This window comes from Pan paniscus, chromosome 3, assembly GCF_029289425.2.
Source record: "Pan paniscus chromosome 3, NHGRI_mPanPan1-v2.0_pri, whole genome shotgun sequence".
Lineage (NCBI taxonomy): Eukaryota > Metazoa > Chordata > Mammalia > Primates > Hominidae > Pan > Pan paniscus.
In genome coordinates, this window is record NC_073252.2 from 598,390 (window position 1) to 621,715 (window position 23,326).

Consider the following 23,326-nt stretch of genomic DNA (forward strand, 5'->3'; position numbering starts at 1 on the left):
GTGGCTACTCCAGTCTCCTCTCCAGAGCTGGTGCCCACAATTTTCTGAAACCCAAAAGCCAATAAATAGGGAAAAGCTATATACTTTGGGGCCTTAAATCTTTTCTATAAAATTGAAACTAATGTTTCTAGAGACATCCCACCCAGCAACCTGTTCTCTATCCCTGCAGTTTCAGTGGCTTTTTCTTACAAGTCTCAAAGTAAATACAAACACAGAAATAAAAAAATTCCTCTGAATTGTACTTAACACTTTCTTTGGCTCTCTCCCATCTATTTATATTTAGCTATTATTCTATACATTTTTTTTAAAAAGTCAGGGGAAACAGAAAGGAAATGGAAATTCTGGGCCCTGCCTTTAAATCTGGGAAGTATGGGACACCTAGTGTCTACCTCCCAGGATGTTATGAGAATTAACACACATAATATGAGCTTCCCATCACAGTGCTCTGTGACATACATCTGAGCACATATTACATGCCCCATAAAGATGGCATTAATGCAGATGCACATGTTGTTTTTCAGATACAGACTTACTCAGACATTGCCACCGTCTCCAACTTCTGTAACCTTATAGGGTCTGCAGAGAATGCCATGTTTGAAGATGATGATTGGTGGTCTTGGGATGAAAAGTATTTGTGTTGTGATAACGGTGTTGGGGTAAGGGACTCTGTGTGCTGTGTCTGCTTTCTCTAACTGAGTGGTACTATAATGGGTCTAGAGGGAGGAGCGTCAGCATTAACAGGAGACTTGCTGTAAAAAGCTAATTCATGGACCCTTTTCAAACCTGCAGAATTTTGTTACTTACAGTGAGGCCTACAATATCAAATAATGTATATGTACAATGAAGCTTGAGAGGCAGTGCTTAGCTAAGTGACTCTCAGCCCAGTCTTCCAGTAGGATCACATGGACAGTTTGAAGAGAAACCATCAGCTGTGTTCTGCCCACAGATCCTGTCCATTGTTCTGGGTGAAAAGTCTTTATTTATTTTATTTTTGGTTGTTGTTGTCCCAGATTTATTGAAAATAATACAGCACTACAGAAAAAATTCAAACAGGTCCCCGAGGCATTTTGAAATTCATCCCAACTGTAGGCTGAGTGACCTGAAGGTTGGACAGACTGCTGAAGTCCAAAAGCTTCAGCATTTCCTTAGTGTCAGGATCTACTTCAATTATCTCCTGATCCAAGGCTGAGACCTTATTTTTTAAAATCAGTTCCTTGCGTGGTTAAAAAAGTATTTAAAAAGTTCCTTGCATGATTAAAAAAGTCCTTATGTTTTAAAATCAATTCCTTGCATGATTCTACAGCAAGGCCAGGGTCAAGCATGAGGGCTTCCAGATACTTTAGTGAAAGGTGAGTTCACCCTTTGTTCCAGGAGGTCACAGGGCCCACTCTGCTTGATTTTGGTAGGGGAAGGTCAGTGTAGCCCATTATTTTTATTGCAGCAACAGAAACTCTTGCAATGCCATCCTTTTTCTGCAGAGCTATAGAATACTTTAGAGAATATTACTGCGTTGAAAGTTATTTTATCAGATAATCCCAGTCAGTCACATGTCAGAACTAGCGCTCTCAACTCATTTCACCTGTAGTCAAATTAAGAACTATGTCCCTTGATATATTTGTATTTTCAGGAACTCTTAACATTCAGGGATGTGGCCATAGAATTCTCTCCAGAAGAGTGGAAATGCCTGGACCCTGACCAGCAGAATTTGTATAGAGATGTGATGTTGGAGAACTACAGGAACCTGGTCTCCCTGGGTGAGGATAACTTCAATACATAATTCCTAATTTTTCTCAGAGCTTTATTTTATTCCTTTGAAGAATTTCTCCTGGGAACTTTTATGTTTTATCTTTACATAAACCTTCTCTTTTCTTGAGCTAATTTGAGTCCTTCACTCTAGGTTAGTGGTAATTCTAGAAATTCAATGACATAAAATATTGTTTCCCACATCTTAAAATCCAATTTGCACCACTTATTTTTTATTCGGTAGTACTTGGTAGTGGAACTTAGAACCCGCAGATTTAAAATACTTAAATATTCTAAAGATTCTGTCAGGAAACAATTTTTGGATTAATTTTCTAGAATCTTCCATAATATCTCTATTCTGCTTAGCATAGTACTAGGTTGGTAATTGGAGAATCCCCATCAATAGTCATGTTATTATTTTTTTTAAAATAAAACAGGTGTTGCTATCTCTAACCCAGACCTGGTCACCTGTCTGGAGCAAAGAAAAGAGCCCTACAATGTGAAGATACATAAGATCGTAGCCAGACCCCCAGGTAGGTGAGAGTGAATGGAGGAGAGGGCACAGGCAAGGGGACCAAAGGTCAAGAAGGAAGCCAGGCCTTAAAATGTGGTTTGGGGCCGGGTACAGTGGCTCATGCCTGTAATCCAAGGACTTTGGGAGGCCGAGGCAGGCGGATCACAAGGTCAAGAGATCGAGATCATCCTGGCCAACATGGTGAAACCCCGTCTCTACTAAAAATACAAAAATTAGCTGGGCATGGTGGTGCGCACCTGGAGTCCCAGCTACTCGGGAGGCTGAAGCAGGAGAATCACTTGAACCCAGGAGGCGGAGGTTGCAGTGAGCCAAGATCACACCACTGCACTCCAGCCTGGTGACAGAGTTAGACTCCGTCTCAAAAAATAAAATAAAATAAAAAACCAGGTAGTTTGGGAAGCTCTGCTCCAATAAAAATAATTTCTGAAAAAGCTGCATTTTTTCTCATGTTCACAAATAGGGGCATCTTCTGTTCCATGCTGTTAAATCCAAGAATTCTCTTTTTTCTTTAGTGATCTCCCTTTAAGTTTACAGGGAGAGCTAATGTCCACTTTATCGCTTATAAGGGGCTGCATGATGTGACTGCTGTTCCATTGCTTTTGGAGACGCTGGAATATTTGTGTTATTGAGGAGCTGTATGTCAAAGTATGTTTTTCAAATATTCTTTTCGTATTATGTCTAAAATGTGTAACGTGAGTAGTGGACATAGTGGGATTTGGTTCAGAAATCCCAGGAACACCAAGGACAGATGTTGCGTCTTTTCTACTTAGTGTTTTTTAATCCTATGGAGGCTGCAAATGTAATTCTACAAAAATTCTTAATCAGCAATTTTATCAGAACAATAAGCATTTCCTAAATATGAAAAAATGTAATGTTATTTTACTTCAAAATTACTGTTTTAGTATAAACTCGTTTGTAATGTAAACTCTATATGTGCAAATTTTGAAATTATAATATAGTTTAAAGCATGGATTTCCAACATTTTGGCTTCCCTGGGCCACATTGGAAGAAGAATTGTCTTGGGCCACACATAAAATACACTAACACTAATGATAGCTGATGAGCTCGGATCATCTGAGATCGGGAGTACGAGACTAGCCTGACCAACATGGAGAAACCCTGTCTCTACTAAAAATACAAAATTAGCTGGGCGTGGTGGTGCATTCCTGTAATCCCATCTACTTGGGAGGCTGAGGCAGGAGAATTGCTTGAACCCAGGAGACGGAGGTTACGGTTTGCCGAGATTTTGCCATTGCACTCCAGCCTGGGCAACAAGAGTGAAACTCTGTCTCCAAAAAAAAAAAAAAAAAGTTTTTGAAAAATTTTTGTGATATCCTCCACCACAGAAGATAAGCAAAAAAAGTCCTTGCATTCAAAGGGTTGGAAACCACTGGATTAAAGTATCTACTCACCTTCTATATTTCTTAAATGCACTGTATCATTAACAAGCATAAATGTGCTATGTCATTAACCAGCATAGAACATTACTAAGTGTATATTAAGCTCTCAATTGTTCTCTTATTTGTTAATAGCTATTATAATTTTCTTAGTAGGAAGTCTGTTGAGATTCTGTCATTGAGATGTATCTCTCTGTAGCTATAAAAAAATGTGTGTCTCACACACACACCTATATAACTTATTTAAGTGTGTAGTAAATTCTCACTTAACATTGTTGATAGGTTCTTGGAAACTGAGGGAAGCAACATATTGTTTAAGAAAACTAATTTTACCAGAGTTTAATTGATAACCAGAGATTAAAAGATAACGAGTTATGTTTGAATGGCATATAGCAACATTATTTCATTTAACAATGCAGTTTTTAAGAACCTAATTTGAACATTAAGTGAGGACTTACTGTACATCTGTGTTTGTGTGACATGGATTTTTCTGATAAATAAAAATTACGTAACTTTATATTTAATGTGTACAATGTAATGATTTGATATGCATCTACATTGTGAAACAATATAGTCAAGTTCATGAAGAAATCTGTTACTTCAGCTAGATAACCATTTTGTTTGGTAGTAAGAACACTTAAGGCCTACTGTTGTAGCAAATTTAAAGCATACATTATAGTATTAACTATGAATACAATGCTATTTTGGTAATCTAATGCTAATATACATTAGGTTTCTCAGATTTACTCAACTTATAACTAAAAATTTGTGCTCTTGAACAACATCTCATATTCCCACCCTAGGCACTAACAACTACCATTCTGCTCTCTGCTTCTATGAGTTTACGCTTTTAGATTTCCTATCTAACTGAGAAAATTTAGTTTCTTTGTCTTTCTGTGTTGGGCTTATTTCATTTAGCATAATGCCCTCCAGGTCTATCCATGTTGTAAATGGCTAGATTTCCTTCTCTTTTATGGTTGAATAGTGTCCTGTGTATGTGTGTGTATATATATATGTATATACATGTATGTATATTTACATATACACACACACACACACACACACACACACACCCCATATATTGGCTACTGTAAACGGTACTACAATAAACATGGAGGGGAAGATAGTTCTTTGAGGTACTAATTTTATTTCCTTTGGTAGTATGCCCAGAAGTGGTATTGCTGGATTATATGATACTTCTAGTTTTATTCTTTTGTTTTTTTTGAGACAGAGTTTCACTCTTGTTGCCCAGGCTGGAGTGCAGTGGCATGCTGTTGGCTCATCACAGCCTCTGGGTCCTGGGTTCAAGCAATTCTCCTGCCTCAGCCTCCGAAGTAGCTGGAATTACAGGCATGTACCACCATGCCTGGCTAATTTTGTATTTTTAATAGAGACAGAGTTTCTCCACGTTGGTCAGGCTAGTCTCGAACTCCCGACCTCAGGTGATCCACCCGTCTCAGCCTCCCAAAGTGCTGGGATTACAGGAGTGAGACACCACGCCCGGCCAAGTTTTTTTTTTTTTTTTTGAGACTGAGTCTCTCTCTGTCGCCCAGGCTGGAGTACAGTGGCAGGATCTCGGCTCACTGCGAGCTCCGCCTCCTGGGTTCACGCCATTCTCCTGCCTCAGCCTCCCGAGTAGCTGGGACTACAGGCGCCTTCCACCACACCCGGCTAATTTTTTGTATTTTTAGTAGAGACGGGGTTTCACTGTGTTAGCCAGGATGGTCTCGGTCTCCTGATCTCATGATCCGCCTGCCTCGGCCTCCCAAAGTGCTGGGATTACAGGCGTGAGCCATGGAGCCCGGCTGCGCCCAGCCTAGTTTTATTCTTTACTGTATTTTTGTAAGTTTATCAATTTGCATCTCACCACCAGCATACAAGATTTCCCTTGTATGTATTTCTTTGGGGAAAAAAAAAAAATCTAACCTTTTGCCTATTTTCGAATGGGTTATTCATTATTATTGTTTTGCTTTTTTGCTTTGAATTGCAGAAGTTTGTTACACATTTTGGATATTAACTTTTTTTTTTTTTTTTTGGAGACAGAATTTCTGTCGCCCGAGCTGAAGTGCAGTGGCACGATCTTGGCTCACTGCAACCTCTGTCTCTCGGGTTCAAGCGATTCTCCTGCCTCAGCCTCCCGAGTAGCTGGGATTACAGGCACGTGCCACCATGCCCAGCTAATTTTTTGTATTTTTAGTAGAGACGAGGTTTCACTGTGTTAGCCAAGATGGTCTCGATCTCCTGATCTCATGATCTGCCTGCCTCGGCCTCCCAAAGTGCTGAGATTACAGGCCTGAGCCACCACACCCAGCTGGATATTAACTTATCAGATATGGCTTGCAAATGCTTTTCTATTTTGTAGGGTTTTTAAAATTTTTGTTTTTATTTTTTCCTTTGATGTGCAGAGGCTGTTTACTTTGATGCAGTCTCACTTGTTTATATTTTATTTTGTTGCTGTGCTGTTGATGTCATTTCAAAAAAAGTTATTGCCGAGACCAATATCAACAAGGTTTTTCCATATGTTTTCTTCATGAGTTTTAAGATTTCATGTCTTAATTTCAGTCTTTGTTTTGAAAGTCTGAAATTAGAAAGCATGATGCCTGCCAGACAAGGTGGCTCACACCTGTAATCCCAGCACCTTGGGAGGCCGAGGGGGGCGGATCACTTGAGATCAGGAGTTCAAGACTAGCCTGGCCAATATGGTGAAACCCTGTCTCTACTAAAAATATACAAAAACTAGCTAGGGGTGGTAGTGGGCGCTTGTAATCCCAGCTACTCGGGAAGCTGAGGCAGGAGAATCACTGGAACCCAAGAGGCAGAGGTTTCAGTGAGCCTAGATCACTGAACCTAGATCGTGCCACTGCACTCCAGCCTGGGTGACAGAGCTGGACTCCATCTCAAAAAAAAAAAAAAGCAAGTATGATGCCCCCAGCTTTGTTCTTTCTCAAGATTGCTCAGGTTATTAAAAGTCGTTTAAGGTTACACCTAAATTTTACAATTGTGTTTTCTATTAGTGTGAAAAATGCCAATAAAATTTTGATAGGGATCACATTGAATCTATAGATCACTTTAGATAATATTCTTTGACAATATTAGTTATCCTAATGGAATATGTTTCCATTTATTTGTTTCTACTTCACTTTCTGTCATTGATATCTTATTGTATTTAGTGTATAATACTATATGTTTTTTATGTCATTTGGTTAAATTTATTTTGATTAACTTTCTTATTTTTATACTATTGCAAATGGAAATGGTTTCTATTTTTGGAAAGTTTGTTTTTACTCTATGGAAATGCAAGAAATATTTGTATGTGGTGCCAGGTGCAGTGGCTCATTTCTGTGATCCCAGCACTTTCAGAGCCCAAGGCAGTTGTATCATGTGAGTACAGGAGTTTGAGATAAGCCTGGGCAATAGAGTGAGGCCCTGTCTCAAAAAAAAAAAAAAAAAAAAAATCCCACAAGCATCTATATGTTGATTATGTATCCTGATACTTTAATGAATGCATTTATTAGTTCAATCAATTTTTCTTATTTTACTCTGGGGTTTTATGTATATGCATGATGATATTATCCACAAACAGTAACTTTTTTATTTCTTTTCCACTCTGGAGAGCTTTATTCTCCTTTTCCTTGTCTAATTGTTTTGATACAAACTTCCAGTCACATGTTAAGATAGAAGCTGTGGCCCTGGAGGCAGGCCTGCAAGTCTTGTCCCCGGCTGTGGTCTCTGAAGCAGCCCTGTGTCTGCATTTGACAAATTTCACAGTTTGTATAAACTATTTTTGGCAGGTAAAGATCTCCTTTTGTTGAGTCCCAGGCTGATGAGATTACCTCTGGGGTTGCAGAGAAGAAGGGTTGTAGCTGGGTCACAAGGGTGCTGCTGGGTCTGCTGTGGGGTCTGCCTTTGATGATTGTATTACCAGAGATTTGGACAGTCATGGATTTTTTCTGGGCCCTGGAGAGATTAGATTTCCTTGAGGATATTAATCTATATGGCAGGCAGTAGACTAGGGTTTTGAAGTTTGTCTGCATATCATGGGCCAAATACCAGGTGTATGAATGGGTTTGGCTTCTACTGACAACCTGGGAACAGTTTCCACACTTTTCTCTTTGGGTCCCTGATTGTGTACAACTGGCCATGGACTGTGACTGTGAGGGCTAGAACTGAGTCACAGGGCTGCTTCAGGAGCACAGCTGAGGCTGGGATATACAGGCCTGCCTCCAGGGCCATGGCTGGGTGTGTATCTCCCTGCAGGTCTCTTGATGGGAAGGACCACTTCTGGACTGTAGCTGAGATTGAATTTGAGAGAGGTTACAGAACTGCTTCAGAATCCTCAGTAAGACCAAGCTTAGTGTGCCATTTCCTTGTCTGTAGCCATGTCTATGGGCTCTTGAGTTGGCCATCTGAGCGAGGGCCTGCTTATCCTAAATAACCCTCGATCTCTGGCTCCACTGAGGTTTCACAACCCTAACCATAGGCAAGCACCTTTCTACTTCTGCTTTCTATGTGCTTACTACTTAAAATATTGTATAAAAATGGAATCATGCATTGTCACTTTGTTAGCGTCTTATTTCACTAAAATAATGGCCTCAGGATTTATCCTTATTGTAGCATCTGACAAGACATTTTCATTTGAAGCTAAAGAATATTTCATTGCGTGTATAAGCCACATCTTTTAAAATCTTTCATTCATTGAAGGATATTTGAATTTTTTCACTTTTTCACTTTTGTAAATTATACGGTTTGGATCTATGTCCCCATTCAAATCTCATGTCAAATGTAATCCCTATTGTTGGAGGTGGGGCCTTGAGGGAGATGATTGGATCGTAGGGTTGGCTTTTCATGAATAGTTTAGCGCCAGCCCCTTTGGTACTGTCTTTGCCATAGTGAGTGAGTTCTCCTGAGATCTTATTTTTTATTTATTTATTTTTTGAGATGGAGTCTCGCTCTGTGGCTCAGGCTGGAGTGCAGTGGCATGATCTCGGCTCACTGCAAGCTCCACCTCACGGGTTCATGCCATTCTCCTGCCTCAACCTCCAGAGTAGCTGGGACTACAGGTGCTTGCCACCACGCCCGGCTAATTTTTTGTATTTTTTTTTTTTTTTTTTTAGTAGAGACGGGGTTTCACCATGTTAGCCAGGATGGTTTGGATCTCCTGACCTCATGATCCATCCACCTCAGCCTCCCAAAGTGCTGGGATTACAGGCGTGAGCCACCGCGCCCGGCCTGAGATCTTATTTTTTAAAAGCATGTGGCACCTCCCCTCTCACTCTGTCTTGCTCCTGTTCCCACTGTGTGAGATGACTCACTCTCCCTTTGCTTTGTGCCGTGACTGGAAGCTTTCTGAGGCCTCCCCAAAAGCAGAAGCTGCTGTGCTTCCTGTACAGCCTTCAGAACTATGAGCCAGTTAATCCTTTTTTTTTTTTTTTTTTTTTTTTTGAGACAGAGTCTCGCTCTGTCACTCAGGCTGGAGTACAGTGGCGCGATCTCGGCTCGCTGCAACGTCCACCTCCCGGGTTCAACTTATTCTCCTGCCTCAGCCTCCCAAGTAGCTGGGACTACAGGTGCCTGCCACCAAGCCTGGCTAATTTTTTAAATTTTTAGTAGGGGCGGGGTTTTACCGTGTCAGCCAGGTGGTCTCCTGACCTCATGATCCGCCCCTTGGCCTCCGAAAGTGCTGAGATTACAGGCGTGAGCAACCGTGCCTGGCCGGAGAAACATTTATACTTCCATATACTTGTTGAAGTATAAAATGTAAGTGCCTTACAATTTTCTTTCCTCCTAAAACATAAGCACTGAGTTTGAGGCATTTTCCTGGATTTTTCAGCCACTGAGTTCTTTTTATATAAAACTAAGTGAATAACCTTGACTGGGAATCCGAGACCTAAGCCTGTTGACTGCAGGGTAAGGTCAATCTTGATTCTGCCAAAGCAGGTCATCAGTAGCCCCGTAATGTGTTGCTGGTGAACCTTTCTTTCAGGTGTCTCAGCCTGCTCAAATTAGACAGGGAAGGAGCCCTGGAAAGCTGGGTATCCACAGGCAGAGGCAGTGAGGGTTTGGATGAGAGGAGGTTGTGATATCCTCTGAGAGGGTGTAATTGTTATTGTCATGGGGCTGTTTTACATATTGTCAAGTAAAATAGATTTCGATGTAGGTAAGAAGTGAGTTTATTCTAAGGAGTATTGCAGTGGGGAAAGCATCAAGCATAAGACCTGAAGGCATCTCCAAAATGAGGCAGAAAAAGGCTATTTTTCATACAGAGGAGCAAACAAGATTAGAAACAAGGTAGGAGGGCCAGGCATGGTGGCTCACGCCTGTAATCCCAGCACTTTGGGAGGCCGAGACGGGCATATCAGGAGGTCAAGAGATGGAGACAATCCTGGCCAACATGGTGAAACCCCATCTCTACTAAAAATACAAAAAATTAGCCAGGCGTGGTGGTGGGCACCTGTAGTCCCAGCTACTCAGAAGGCTGAGGCAGGAGAATCACTTGAACCCGGGAGGCGGAGGCTGCAGTGAGCCAAGACTGTACCACTGCACTCCAGCCTGGTGACAGAGCGAGACTCCGTCTCAAAAAAAAAAAAAAAAAAAAAGGAAGGTGGGAGAGGGAGAAGGCAGAATGGAGAATGGCAAAATCAGATTTAAGATTAGAGAATGTTTCACCCTGAAGTCAGCCTGTTCTTGGGAGGGGCATCAAGAGGGGTTGTATGCTAGCTCAGACTGAAGGTGGAGCAGAGTCCAGGGGCCTGGGGGAATGTAGCGTCTGTGAATTTGTGATATCTAAGAGGGAGCATCTTCAAAATCATAGTGAAAAGGGTATTTCTTTGCAATAAGCGTTTCTTGCGGATCACAAAGGATTGGAGAGACCTTAGTCATAGCTATTTACCAAGATTCACTACCCACCTCATCTTTTCCCCCACTTTCCTTTGTCCTATACATTTTTTTCCCTTTGGCTTTTACTGAGCTGTATTCAATATAATAACCTGGAAAACATATAAATCGTTTTTGCTAAGTTCTGTGAGTAGTTTTATCAAATTATTAAATTTGAGGGAGGGAGTTAGGGAAACCCATGATTTATAGTCAGTTGCTCAGAAGTGTAGGTGGCCCCTGGAGTTTGTGACTGGCATGTGCAGCGGAAGCAGTGTTGTGGAACTGGGTCTGAACTTGTGGGGTCTGTGCTGACCCTGGTGTTGTCAGAATTGAGTTGTTGGGCACCCAGTTTGTGTTGGAGGATTGGTTGGTGTTGGAATAAAGATAATCAGGCTGGATGTGGTGGCTCATGCCTGTAATCCTAGCACTTTGGAAGGACGAGGAGTGCAGATGGCTTGAGGTCAGGAATTCAGCACCAGCCTGGGCAACCTGGTGAAATCCCACCTCTACCAAAAATACAGAAAGTTATCCAGGCATGGTGGCACGCACTTGTATTCCCAGCTACTTGGGGGACTGAGTCTGGAGGATTGCTTGAACCCTCGGAGGTCAAGGCTGCTGTGACCTGAGATCATGCCAGTGCACTCCAGCCTGAGTGACAAAGTGAGACCCTGTCTAAAAAAAACAAAAAAATCACAGCAGACTTGGTCAGAAGGAGATGGTGGGTCTGTTGAAGAATGGAGAGTTTATTAATTTATTATTATTATTATTTATTTTTTTTTTTTTTGGAGACAGAGTCTCACTCTCGTCCAGGCTGGAGTGCAGTGGCGAGATCTCGGCTCACTGCAACCTCCACCTCCTGAATTCAAGTGATTTTCCTGCCTCAGCCTCTCAAGTAGCTGGGACTACAGGTGTGTGCCACCATGCCTGGCTAATTTTTTGTATTTTTAGTAGAGACGAGGTTTCACCATGTTGGCCAGGCTAGTCTCGAACTCCTGACCTCAGGTGATCCCTCCACCTTGGCCTCCCAAAATGCTGGGATTACAAGCATGAGCCACCACTCCCCGCTGAGAGTTTTACTTCTTTTGCACACAAGTTGTCACAGTTAGGTGTAATGTGATTCTACGTCTCCTCCATAGGGGACTGAGGACTTAAAGGGAAGGACTTCTGAGGGCAGACTCTTCTCTCCACCTGCTGCTACAATGTGATTTCTGCTCATTCACACACATGCACGCTAAGCAATGATATGGCCGTGCTTCTCTCATGACAAAGCTTCACTCAGGAATTGTGCTGAGAGCACCTCTGCTTCTAGGGTTTTCCACTAATAGGCTACATAAGTGCCCAGAAGACTCATGGGCTCTTTCTACCTGCCAGATCTTGAATCTGCACCAGTAACCTGTTTTCTCCAGTAGAATAGGCTTCTGGCTCACCTGACCATCTCATCTCCCTGTATGCACACATTTATAAGTCAGAGGTGCCCTGCCTGGGTGAATATCTAGAGCACTAACCAGTCCTTTTACCAACTGTGCACTGATCCTCACCCATGGTTCTTGATAGCACCTTTTCTTATTCTGCATTTTCCCCCCACAGACCCTCTCTCATGTGAACACAGTATGCCCAGGGTCACCCTGCAGGTGCCTAAGTCCAGGGCCTGCTGGAAATCAGGTTTCCATGAGTTCAAGGCAAAGTTTTTGGGTGTGGTTATTGTAAATGTAAATGCAAAATAGAAATAAGAGGCTTAATCCTCACATTGGAAAATAAAGAGTATTTACTCTCCTCCCTTTTCTTAAAACCTTTGATTTAGAAAACTTTTATACGTAAATTCTTTCTGTGCCTTTTATCTTTTTTGTTGTCTTTTAATTCTCTAATTTGTTTCTGGTCTGATTTTTGTTATTTTGTTTATTATGCTAACATTGGGATTATTTAGTTATTTTTCAAGTTTTTGAGGATTAAAGTTGGTTTATTTGAGATTTTTAAAATATAAAATATATTACTATAAAATTCCCAGAACTGCTTTTGTTACATTCATTTTTATATATTATGATTCTATTTTCATTTTTCTCAAATACTTTATGATTTCCTTTTACTTTCTTTGACCCATTGGTTGTTCAGAAGCATGTTGTTTAATATCCATTTATTTGTAAGTTTTAAAATTTCCTTCTGGTGTTGATTTCTAGTTTTATAAAATTGTGATTTAAAAACTTGATATGATTTCAGTCTGTTTAAAAATGAAAAGACTTGTTTATTTTTGTTGTGGGCCAGATTTATGATGGGTCCTGGAGAGTGTTCCATGTGTGTTTGAGAAGAATATAAATTATACTGTTACTATCATATTTGTTTTTTTCTCCAGTTTAGTTAACATATGTTTATATATTTGTGTGCTCCAATATTGGATACATAAATATTTTTAATCGTTATATTCTTTTGACAAATTAGCCTCATCACTATATAATGAAGTTTTTTTTATGACGAATTTTTTTCTTTATTTTATTCTTTTTTTTTTTTTTTTTTTTTTTTTTTTGAGACAGTCTCACTCCGTCACCCAGGCTGGAGTGCAGTGGTGCAATCTTGGTTCACCACAACCTCGGTTCACCACAACCTCTGCCTCCCAGGTTCAAGCAATTCACCTGCCTCAGCCTCCCTAGTAGCTGGGATTACAGGTGCCCACCATCACGTCTGGCTAATTTTTGTATTTTTAGTAGAGACAGGGTTTCACCATGTTGGCCAGGCTGGTCTCGAACTCCTGATTGCAGGTGATTCTGCTGCCTGGGCCTCCCAAAGTGTTGGGATTACAGGTATGAGCCATTGTGCCCAGCTATGACAGATTTTTTTCTAGATGTCTATTTAGTCTCATATAAATATAGGCATTCCTACACTTTTTAAGTTATTATTGGCATGGAATATTCTTTTCGTTTTTGAATCGTTAACCTATGTATTTCCTTAAATCTACAGTAAGTCTCTAGTTTGCAGCATATTGTTGATTTTTAAAATCGATTCAGACATTCTGTGAATGTTTTAGATTATTTTTTGCTTAATAACAATATTCTAGGGTTGGTAATTTATAAAGAGTAGAAGTTTACTTAGCTCACAATCCTGGATGCTGAGATGTCCGAGAGCATGTCATTCCCACCTCATGAGAATCACATTTCCACATCACAACATGACCAAAGTCTTGAGGATGATGGAAGGTGTACACCGGAGCTCACTTTTATAATACACCCACTCTCATGATGACTAACGCACTCTTAGAATTATAATACTAGGCTGGGCACAGTGGCTTAACACCTGTAATCCCAGCACTTTGGGAGGCTGAGGCGGGTGGATCACAGGTCACGAGTTTGAGACCAGCCTGGCCAAGATAGTGAAACCCCCATCTCTAATAAAATGACAAAAACTAGCCGGGTGCGGTGGCGGCTGCCTGTAATCCCAGCTACTCAGGAGGCTGAGGCAGGAGTATCTCTTGAACCTGGGAGGCAGAGGTTGCAGTGAGCCAAGATCATGCCACCGCACTCCAGCCTGGGTGACACAGCAAGGCTCCGTCTCAAAAAAAAAAAAGAATAATACTATTAATCCTTTCATAAAAGTAGAGCCCTCATGACCTAATAACTTCTTAAAGGCCCCACTTCTTATTTGTTTGTTTGTTTTTTGAGACAGAGTCTTGTTCTGTCACCCAGGCTGGAGTACAGTGGAGTACAGTGATCTCAGCTCACTGCAACCTTCACCTCCCAGATTCAAGCGATTCTCCTGCCTCAGCCTCCCCAGTAGCTTGGACTACAGGCGTGTGCCACCACACCCGGTTAATTGTCTGTATTTTTTGTAGAGTTGGGGTTTCACTGTGTTTCAATCTCTTGACCTCGTGATCCTCCCGCCTCAGCCTCCCAAAGTGCTGGAATTAGAGGTGTGAGCCACCGCACCTGACCAAGGCCTCACTTAATTTTATCACAATGGCAGTTAAATTTTAACACGAATTTTGAGGGGACACTAAAACCATAGCAGTGTGTTTTTATTGCATAGCTAAATCTTTCTATATTTAAATGAATTACCGATTGATAAGAACTTATTACTGCCATTTTATTCATTGTTTACTGACCATTTAGTAGTTTCTGTTTTTTAATTCCTTCATGCTGTCATCTTTTGTGTTTTCTTGAATTTTTGTTTTGTTTTTGTTGCTTTCTTTTTCTTGTATGTGCATCTACTAGTTTTTTTTTTTTTGTAATTTCCAAGAGACTTACATGAAACCTCTCATAATTTTAAAATTTTGCCTTCAATTTAACCTTTTGTTTTGTACAGATAGGGTCTTACTTTGTTACTCAGGCTATAGTTCAGTGGTGCATTCACAGTTCAGTACAGCCTCAACCTTTGTGGGCTCAAGCAATCCTCCCATCTCAGCCTCTTGAGTAGCTGGAACTACAAGCACATGCCACCATATTCAGCTAATTTTGTCAGTGCTTTTTGTAGAGACGGGGTTTTGCCATGTTGCTCAGGCTGGTCTTGAACTCCTGACCTCAAGCACTTGATTTGACCTCCCAATGTACTAGGATTACAGGCATGAGCCATCAGGCCCAGTCACTTCTTTTTTTAAAAGATTGAATAGCTTTCTGAGATCTTTATTTTATTTATGTATTTATTTTAGAGACAGCGTCCTGCTATATTGACCCAGGAGGTGGAGGTTGCAGTGAGCCGAGATGTCACCACTGCACTCCAGCCTGAGTGATAGAGTGAGACTCCGTCTCAAAAAAAAAAAAGAATCTCTCTTTGTCTTTGAATTCTGGCAGTTTAATTATAATGTGTCCTGAGCAATTTTTATGAGGTTCTTCTTGCTATAGAGATTTTAAGCTTCATAAAACTGAATGTCTATTTTCCTTCCAAGATTGGGAAAATTTAAGACATTATACCTTTACACAATTAAAAAAATTTTTTTTCTCTGTCTCCTGAACCTCTTAAGATATGTACATTCCTACAGATAATTATGCAGTGTGGGACCCAAATGCTTCAGTCACTCTTTCTTTTTTCTTTTTTCTTTTTTTTTTTTTTTTTGAGACAGAGTCTCACTCTGTTGCCCAGGCTGGAGTGCAGTGGCACGATCTCGGCTCACTGCAGCCTGCACCTCCCGGATTCAAGCAATTCTCTACCTTAGTCTCCTGAGTAGCTGGGACTACAGGCGCGCGCCACCACGCCCGACTAATTTTTTCTTTTTTTCTTTTTGTATTTGTAGTAGAGACAGGATTTCGCCATGTTGGCCAGGATGGTCTTGATTTCCTGACCTCGTGATTCGCCCGCCTCAGCCTCCCGAAGTACTGGGATTACAGGCATGAGCCACCATGCCTGGCCTCATTCTTTAAGTTTTAATTAGGAACTTTCAAATGACTTACTTTTAAGTTTGCTTATTTTTTTTTCCTGTAGAACTGAGTCTTCTGTTAAAGCTTGTTGTTAAATTTTTTAGTTCTATTGTGTACTCCAGCATATGTATTTGGTTCTTTTTTAAGTTTCTCGTTCTTTTTTTTTTTTTTTTTTTTTTAAGATGGAGTTTCGCTCTTGTCACCCAGACTGGAGTGCAATGGCACGATCTTGGCTGACTGCAACCTCTACCTCCCGAGTTCAAGTGATTCTCCTGCCTCTGCCTCCCAAGTAGCTGGGATTAGTCATGAGCCACCACACCTGGCTAATTTTTATATTTTTAGTAGAGATGGGGTTTCACCATGTTGGCCAGGCTGGTTTCGAACTCCTGACCTCAAGTGATCCGCCTGCTTCAGCCTCCTGAAGTGCTGGGATTACAGGTGTGAGCCATTGTGCCCGGCTCTCCTTTTTTATAACTCATTTTGTTCATGCATTGTTGCAAAAAAAAATTAGTAATCTGTGTACTTTTGCATTTTATTTTTCTTTTGTTGTTTTTTTGTTTGATTGTTTGAGATGGAGTCTTGCTCTGTTGCTAAGCTGGAGTTCAGTGGTTCAGTCTCAGCTCACTGCAACCTCCGCCTCCCGGGTTCAAGCAATTCTCCTGTCTCAGCCTCCCAAGTAGCTAGGATTACAGGAATGTGCCACCACACCCGGCTAATTTTTGTATTTTTAGTAGAGACGGGTTTCACCATGTTGGCCAGGATGGTCACGATCTCCTGACCTCGTGATCCATCCGCCTCGGCCTCCCAAAGTGCTGGGATTACAGGTGTGAGCCTCCGCGCCTGGCCTCTTATTGAGATTTTTTAATATAATTACTTTGAATTCTCTGTTAGACATTTTCTAGATCTGTGTTTTATTGTTAGTTGTTCCTGGAGCATTTTTAGTTTCTTTTTGTGCTGTTAGGTTTGCCTGATCCTTCATAATCTGTGAAGCCTTGTTTTGATGTTCTTGCATCTGAAGGAGTAAATACTTCTTTCAGTCATTACAGACTAGTTTAGGGAGGTAAATATCTTCTATTGGTTTTCTGGGCTGATGAGATTTTCACTAGGATCACAGTCAACTGCATTGGATCCTGGTCACATAACTACTACTGGGTCTACAGTGAAGTTAATGCTTGGCAGACCTGTTATTTAAGCATCAGACAGTTGAGGATTCCATTTTCTGAGGAGACTGAACTTTCTTTAAGATCTTGATCAATAAGACTGGTGCTGAGAAAAAAAAAAAAACCCAGTTAATATCTGCAAATGGAGATGCTGATACAATAAATATGAGTAGGTGTGGCTCCTGCTGTTTGGCTCTTGCGAGATGTTTGGAAATGCTCTAACCTAGTCATTGGACAGGTTTCTAGATGACCGTTACTGAGCGTTGATCATAGCTGAGAGGGTGTGAAACTAATTCATAGGGCTGCTTCAGGATACACAGCTGAGACCAAAGTCTTCAGGTTTGTTCTGGGTTCATGACATTTCTCCCTCCAGATTTCTAGGTGGGCAGGACTTCTCCCCGCCTCTAGCTGCCAGGGACTGGAGCTTGGTTATAGGACTGCTTCACAATTCACGATGAGAATAAAGTCAGCCAGCATGCCTACAGGGACACATGTAGCTGTGCTATTGGGCAGGTCACAGGTCAGGAAAAACTCCTCCTGGATTTTGGTTGCATGGACTTGGAGCCAAGTTGTAGTGCCATGTCAAGATCCACCATCAAATAAATATTGGCAAGCCTACATCCAGGGGCAGAGATGGATATTTCTGTCTGCGGGTCCCTGTGTGAGTAGGATTTCTTCCACATCATGACTGACATGTGCAAGGGGTGCATTTTGGGGTAATTCAGAGATCACAGACAGAAGCAACATCTAAAGGCCTTTCACCTGAGACACAGGACATTATGAATCCTCCTAAGTGTCTTGGCAGATGGTGCTAGTGGCATAAACAAAACCAAATGATCTATAGCTGTGTTTACAATGAGAATTAATTACATTTCATTCTGTATTGTGGGCAAGCATGCCACTCAAGCAAGGGCACACCCTCTCAATACAGCCCTCCTCAGTCTTCGGTTCGCAGTCTTACACATGGATTCCAAAGTTGCCGTAAAGGTTGTTTTGTCAGGGCTTAACTGCTGCATTTTTGTTACTGTAGAAAGTGTGGGTAGGAAGCCTCCTATTCTGCCATCTTGCTATGCCATATGTTCTGATATGTTCTATGTCAAATTTATCTGATTACAGATTCAGAATTTCTGAAATAAAATACTCAGATTTACACATTGTGTAATAAGTAAATGTATTGCAATGCTTCATTCTCATTAGAGCATTTTATTAATTATTGAAATGCATTGGCTTTTATTGCGGCACATGGCATGTCAAAGATTCAAAATGCCAGCTCTTCATAGTCACAGTTGAAAACTAGTTATTTAAAGGATTGTTTTTATGATACGTCTGTATTATATTCAATATTTTATAGGTCAGAATTTTCTCTTGTTTTCAACTGTATTTTACTGGGGAGTCTCTTTTCATGTAGGTTCTCCTTGATCATTTACTTTTTTGTGTGTTTTTAATCTTCATATTTGTATGGTAATTTTCAACTTTGTACCTTTTATGACCATGTATTGTTTAATTCTAATAAAAATCATTGGAGCAAGTTAAAAATATATACATATATATATGTGACATTTCTGTTGCCTATAAAAGTTATCTATGTGGTATTTGCCTGCAAAAATCACTTTGGGCAAATTTAAAAAAATATATAAATGCGAATTTTCTATTGCCTATAAAAGTTTTCTATATGGTATTTGCCTGTATAAATATTGACCTACTTTGTTTATAAATTACTCATTTTCTTGGGTAGTCATCAGTATTTCCTTGTGTAGATGAGCAGTCAAAGAAACTGTAAATTTACCATCTATTTATTGTTTGATTATATATTATTCTGTGAGAGAAGCACTTGTTATTTGAAGGTGATTTTTGAAAAATGTAACCGTTTTAGGTAGATGTAAATATTTAATTGTGATGAAAAACATAAAATTGCCATCTTAAACATTTTCAAGTATACAGTCTAGTGGAGCTAAGTACATTTACATTATTTTGCAATGGATCTTTAGATTAATTTTATCTTACAAAAGTAAAATGTAATAATAAATAAACTGCCCTTTTCCTCTCTTCAGCTCTTGGAAAACACCATTTTACTTACTGTTCCTATACTTTTGGCTGATTTTTATATTTGTATCACTATAATTATATAATGTCTCTTTCTTTTTGACTATTTTTTTTAACATAATGATCTCAGGCTTTGTTTTTGTAAGATGTGTCAGAATATCTTTCTGTTTTTTTTTTTTAAGTTCTAGGGTACATGTGCACAACGTGCAGGTTTGTTACATATGTATACATGTGCCATGTTGGTGTGCTGCACCCATTAACTTGTCATTTACATTAGGTATATCTCCTAATGTTATCCCTCTCCCCCCCCCAACCCCACGACAGGCCCCAGTGTGTGACTTTCCCCACCCTGTGTTTGAGTGTTCTCATTGTTCAATTCCCACCTATGAGTGAGAACATGCGGTGTTTGGTTTTCTGTCTTTGTGATAGTTTGCTCAGAATGATGGTTTCCATCTTCATCCATGTCCCTACAAAGGACAAGAACTCATCCTTTTTATGGCTGCATAGTATTCCATGGTGTATATGTGCCATGTTTTCTTAATCCAGTCTATCATTGATGGACATTTGCGTTGGTTCCAAGTCTTTGCTATTGTGAATAGTGCCGCAGTAAACATACATGTGCATGTGTCTTTATAGCAGCATGATTTATAGTCCTTTGGGTATATACCCATTAATAGGATGGCTGGGTCAAATGGTATTTCTAGTTCTAAATCCTTGAGGAATTGCCACACTGTCTTCCACAATGGTTGAACTAGTTTACAGTCCCATCAACAGTGTAAAAGTGTTCCTATTTCTCCACATCCTCTCCAGCACCTGTTGTTTCCTGACTTTTTAATGATTGCCATTCTAACTGGTGTGAGATGGTATCTCATTGTGGTTTTGATTTGCATTTCTCTGATGGCCAGTGATGATGAGCATTTTTTCATGTGTCTTTTGGTTGCCTAAATGTCTTCTTTTGAGAAGTGTCTGTTCATATCCTTTGCCCACTTTTTGATAGGGTTGTTTGATTTCTTCTTGTAAATTTGTTTGAATTCTTTGTAGATTCTGGTTATTAGCCCTTTGTTGGTTGGGTAGATTGTAAAAATTTTCTCCCATTCTGTAGGTTGCCTGTTCACTCTGATGGTAGTTTCTTTTGCTGTGCAGAAGCTCTTTTGTTTAATTAGATTCCATTTGTCAATTTTGGCTTTTCTTGCCATTGCTTTTGGTGTTTTAGTCATGAAGTACTTGCCCATGCCTGTGTCCTAAATGGTATTGCCTAGGTTTTCTTCTAGGGTTTTTATGGTTATAGGTCTAACATTTAAGTCTTTAATCCATCTTGAATTAATTTTTGTATAAGGTGTAAGGAAGGGATCCAATTTCAGCTTTCTACATATGGCTAGCCAGTTTTCCCAGCACCATTTATTAAATAGGGAATCCTTCCCCCATTTCTTGTTTTTGTCACATTTGTCAAAGATCAGATGGTTGTAGATGTGTGGTATTATTTCTGAGGGCTCTGTTCTGTTCCATTGGTCTATATCTCTGTTTTGGTACCAGTACCATGCTGTTTTGGTTACTGTAGCCTTGTAGCATGGTTTGAAGTCAGGTAGCGTGATGCCTCCAGCTTTGTTCTTTTGGCTTAGGATTGTCTTGGCAATGCAGGCTCTTTTTTGGTTCCATATGAACTTTAAAGTAGTTTTTTCCAGTTCTGTGAAGAAAGTCATTGGTAGCTTGATGAGGATGGCATTGAATCTATAAATTACCTTGGGCAGTATGGCCATTTTCATGATATTGATTCTTCCTATCCATGAGCATGGAATGTTGTTCCATTTGTTTGTGTCCTCTTTTATTTCATTGAGCAGTGGTTTGTAGTTCTCCTTGAAGAGGTCCTTCACATCCCTTGTAAGTTGGATTCCTAGGTATTTTATTGTCTTTGAAGCAATTGTGAATGGGAGTTCACTCATGATTTGGCAATCTGTCTGTTATTGGTGTATAGGAATGCTCATGATTTTTGCACATTGATTTTGTGTCCTGAGACTTTGCTGAAGTTGCTTATCAGCTTGAGATTTTGGGCTGAGACGATGGGGTTTTCTAAATACACAATCATGTCATCTGCAAACAGGGACAATTTGACTTCCTCTTTTCCTAATTGAATACCCTTTATTTCTTTTCTCCTGCATGATTGCCCTGGCCAGAACTTCCAACACTATGTTGAATAGGAGTGGTGAGAGAAGGCATCCCTGTCTTGTGCCAGTTTTCAAAGGGAATGCTTCCTGCCCGGGCGCAGTGGGTTACGCCTGTAATCCTAGCACTTTGGGAGGCCAAGGCGGGCAGATCATGAGGTCAGGAGATGGAGACCATCCTGGCTAACACCATCAAACCTCGTCTGTACTAAAAAAATGGAAACAATTAGCCGGCTGTGGTGGTAGGCACCTGGAGTCCCAGCTACTCGGGAGGCTGAGGCAGGAGAATGGCATGAACCCGGGAGGCGGAGCTTGCAGTGAGCCAAGATCGTGCCACTGTACTCCAGCCTGCACGACACAGTGAGACTCTGTCTCCAAAAAAAAAAGGCGGGGGGGGAATGCTTCTAGTTTTTGCCCATTTAGTATGATATTGGCTGTGGGTTTGTCATAAGTAGCTCTTATTATTTTGAGATACGTTCCATCAATACCTAGTTTATTGAGAGTTTTTAGCTTGAAGGGCTGTTGAATTTTGCCGAAGGCCTTTTCTGCATCTATTGAGACAATCATGTGGTTTTTGTTGATGGTTCTGTTTATGTGATGGATTACGTTTATTGATTTGTGTATGTTGAACCAGCCTTGCATCCCTGGGAGGAAGCAGAGTTGATCATGGTAGATGAGCTTTTTGAAGTGCTGCTGGATTTGGTTTGCCAGTATTTTATTGAGGATTTTCACATCGATGTTACTCAGGGATATTGGTCTAAAATTCTCTTTTTTTGTTGTGTCTCTGTGAGGTTTTGGTATCAGAATGATGCTGGCCTCATAAAATGAGTTAGGGAGGAGTCCCTCTTTTTCTATTGATTGAAATAGTTTCAGAAGGAACGATACCAGCTCTTCTTTGTACCTCTGGTAGAATTCGGCTGTGAATTCATCTGGTCCTGGACTTTTTTTGGTTGGTAGGCTATTAATTATTGCCTCAATTTCAGAGCCTGTTATTGGTCTATTCAGAGATTCTGTTTCTTCCTGCTTTAGTCTTGGGAGGGTGTATGTGTCCAGGAATTTATCCATTTCTTCTAGATTTCCTACTTTATTTGCATAGAGGTGTTTATAATATTCTCTGATGGTAGTTTGTATTTCTGTGGGATCTGTGATTATATCCCCTTTATCATTTCTTGTTGCATCTATTTGATTCTTCTCTCTTTTCTTCTTTATTAGTCTTTATTACTCTTGCTAGAGTCCACTCCAGACTCTCTTTGCCTGGGTATCACCAGTAGAGACTGCAGAACGGCAAATATTGCTGCCTGATCCTTCCTCTGGAAGCTTTGTCCCAGAGGGTCACCTGCCTGTATGAGGTGTCAGTCGACTCCTACTGGGAGATGTCTCCCAGTTAGGCTACATAGGGGTCAGGGACCCACTTGAGGAGGCAGTCTGCCCATTCTCAGATCTCAAACACCATGCTGGGAGAACCACGATTCTCTTCAGAACCATCATACAGGGACGATTAAATCTGCAGAAGTTTCTGCTGCCTTTTGTTCAGCTATGCCCTCCCCCGAGAGGTGGAATCTACAGAGGCAACTGGCCTTGTTGAGATGCAGTGGGCTTCACCCAGTTCAAGCTTCCCTGGCAGCTTTGTTTACTTACTCAAGCCTCAGCAATGGTGGACGCTCCTCCCCCTGCCAGGCTGCTGCCTGGCAGGTCAATCTCAGACTGCTGTGCTAGCAGTGAGCAAGGCTCTGTGGGTGTGGGACCTGGCAAGCCAGGCGTGGGATATAATCTCCTGGTGTGCCGTTTGCTAAGACCATTGGAAAAACACGGTATTTGGGCAGGAGATCCCGATTTTCCAGATACAGTCTGTCACAGCTTCCCTTGGCTAGGAGAGGGAAATCCCCCAACCCCTTGTGCTTCCCAGGTGAGGTGATGCCCCACCCTGTTTCAGCTTGCCCTCAGTGAGCTGCACTGCACCCACTGTCCAACCAGTCCCAATGAGATGAACCAGGTACCTCAGTTGGAAGTGCAGAAATCACCCGTCTTCTACGTCAGTCACGCTGTGAGCTGCAAACCAGAGCCGTTCCTATTCAGCCAT

The 23,326-nt window shown here is 40.9% G+C and overlaps 1 protein-coding gene across 8 annotated transcripts in view; it reads left to right on the top strand.

Moving 5' to 3' along the window:
- The window catches only part of ZNF141 (zinc finger protein 141), a 46,327-nt gene that overhangs the window by 4,512 nt on the left and 18,489 nt on the right, over positions 1–23,326 (top strand). For 7 of the 8 annotated variants that reach the window (XR_008625034.2, XR_008625033.2, XR_008625037.2 and 4 more), the window contains exons 2-3: positions 1,628–1,754; positions 2,181–2,276. Coding sequence is in view for 3 of the 8 variants with exons in the window: in XM_024928636.4 (XP_024784404.1) it covers positions 1,628–1,754; positions 2,181–2,276 (223 nt within the window). In the remaining 5 variants the exon portion in view is untranslated. Of the gene's footprint in view, positions 1–1,627; positions 1,755–2,180; positions 2,277–15,760; positions 19,837–23,326 lie in introns of those variants that run through there. The other variant, XM_057302014.2, reaches the window with a different exon arrangement.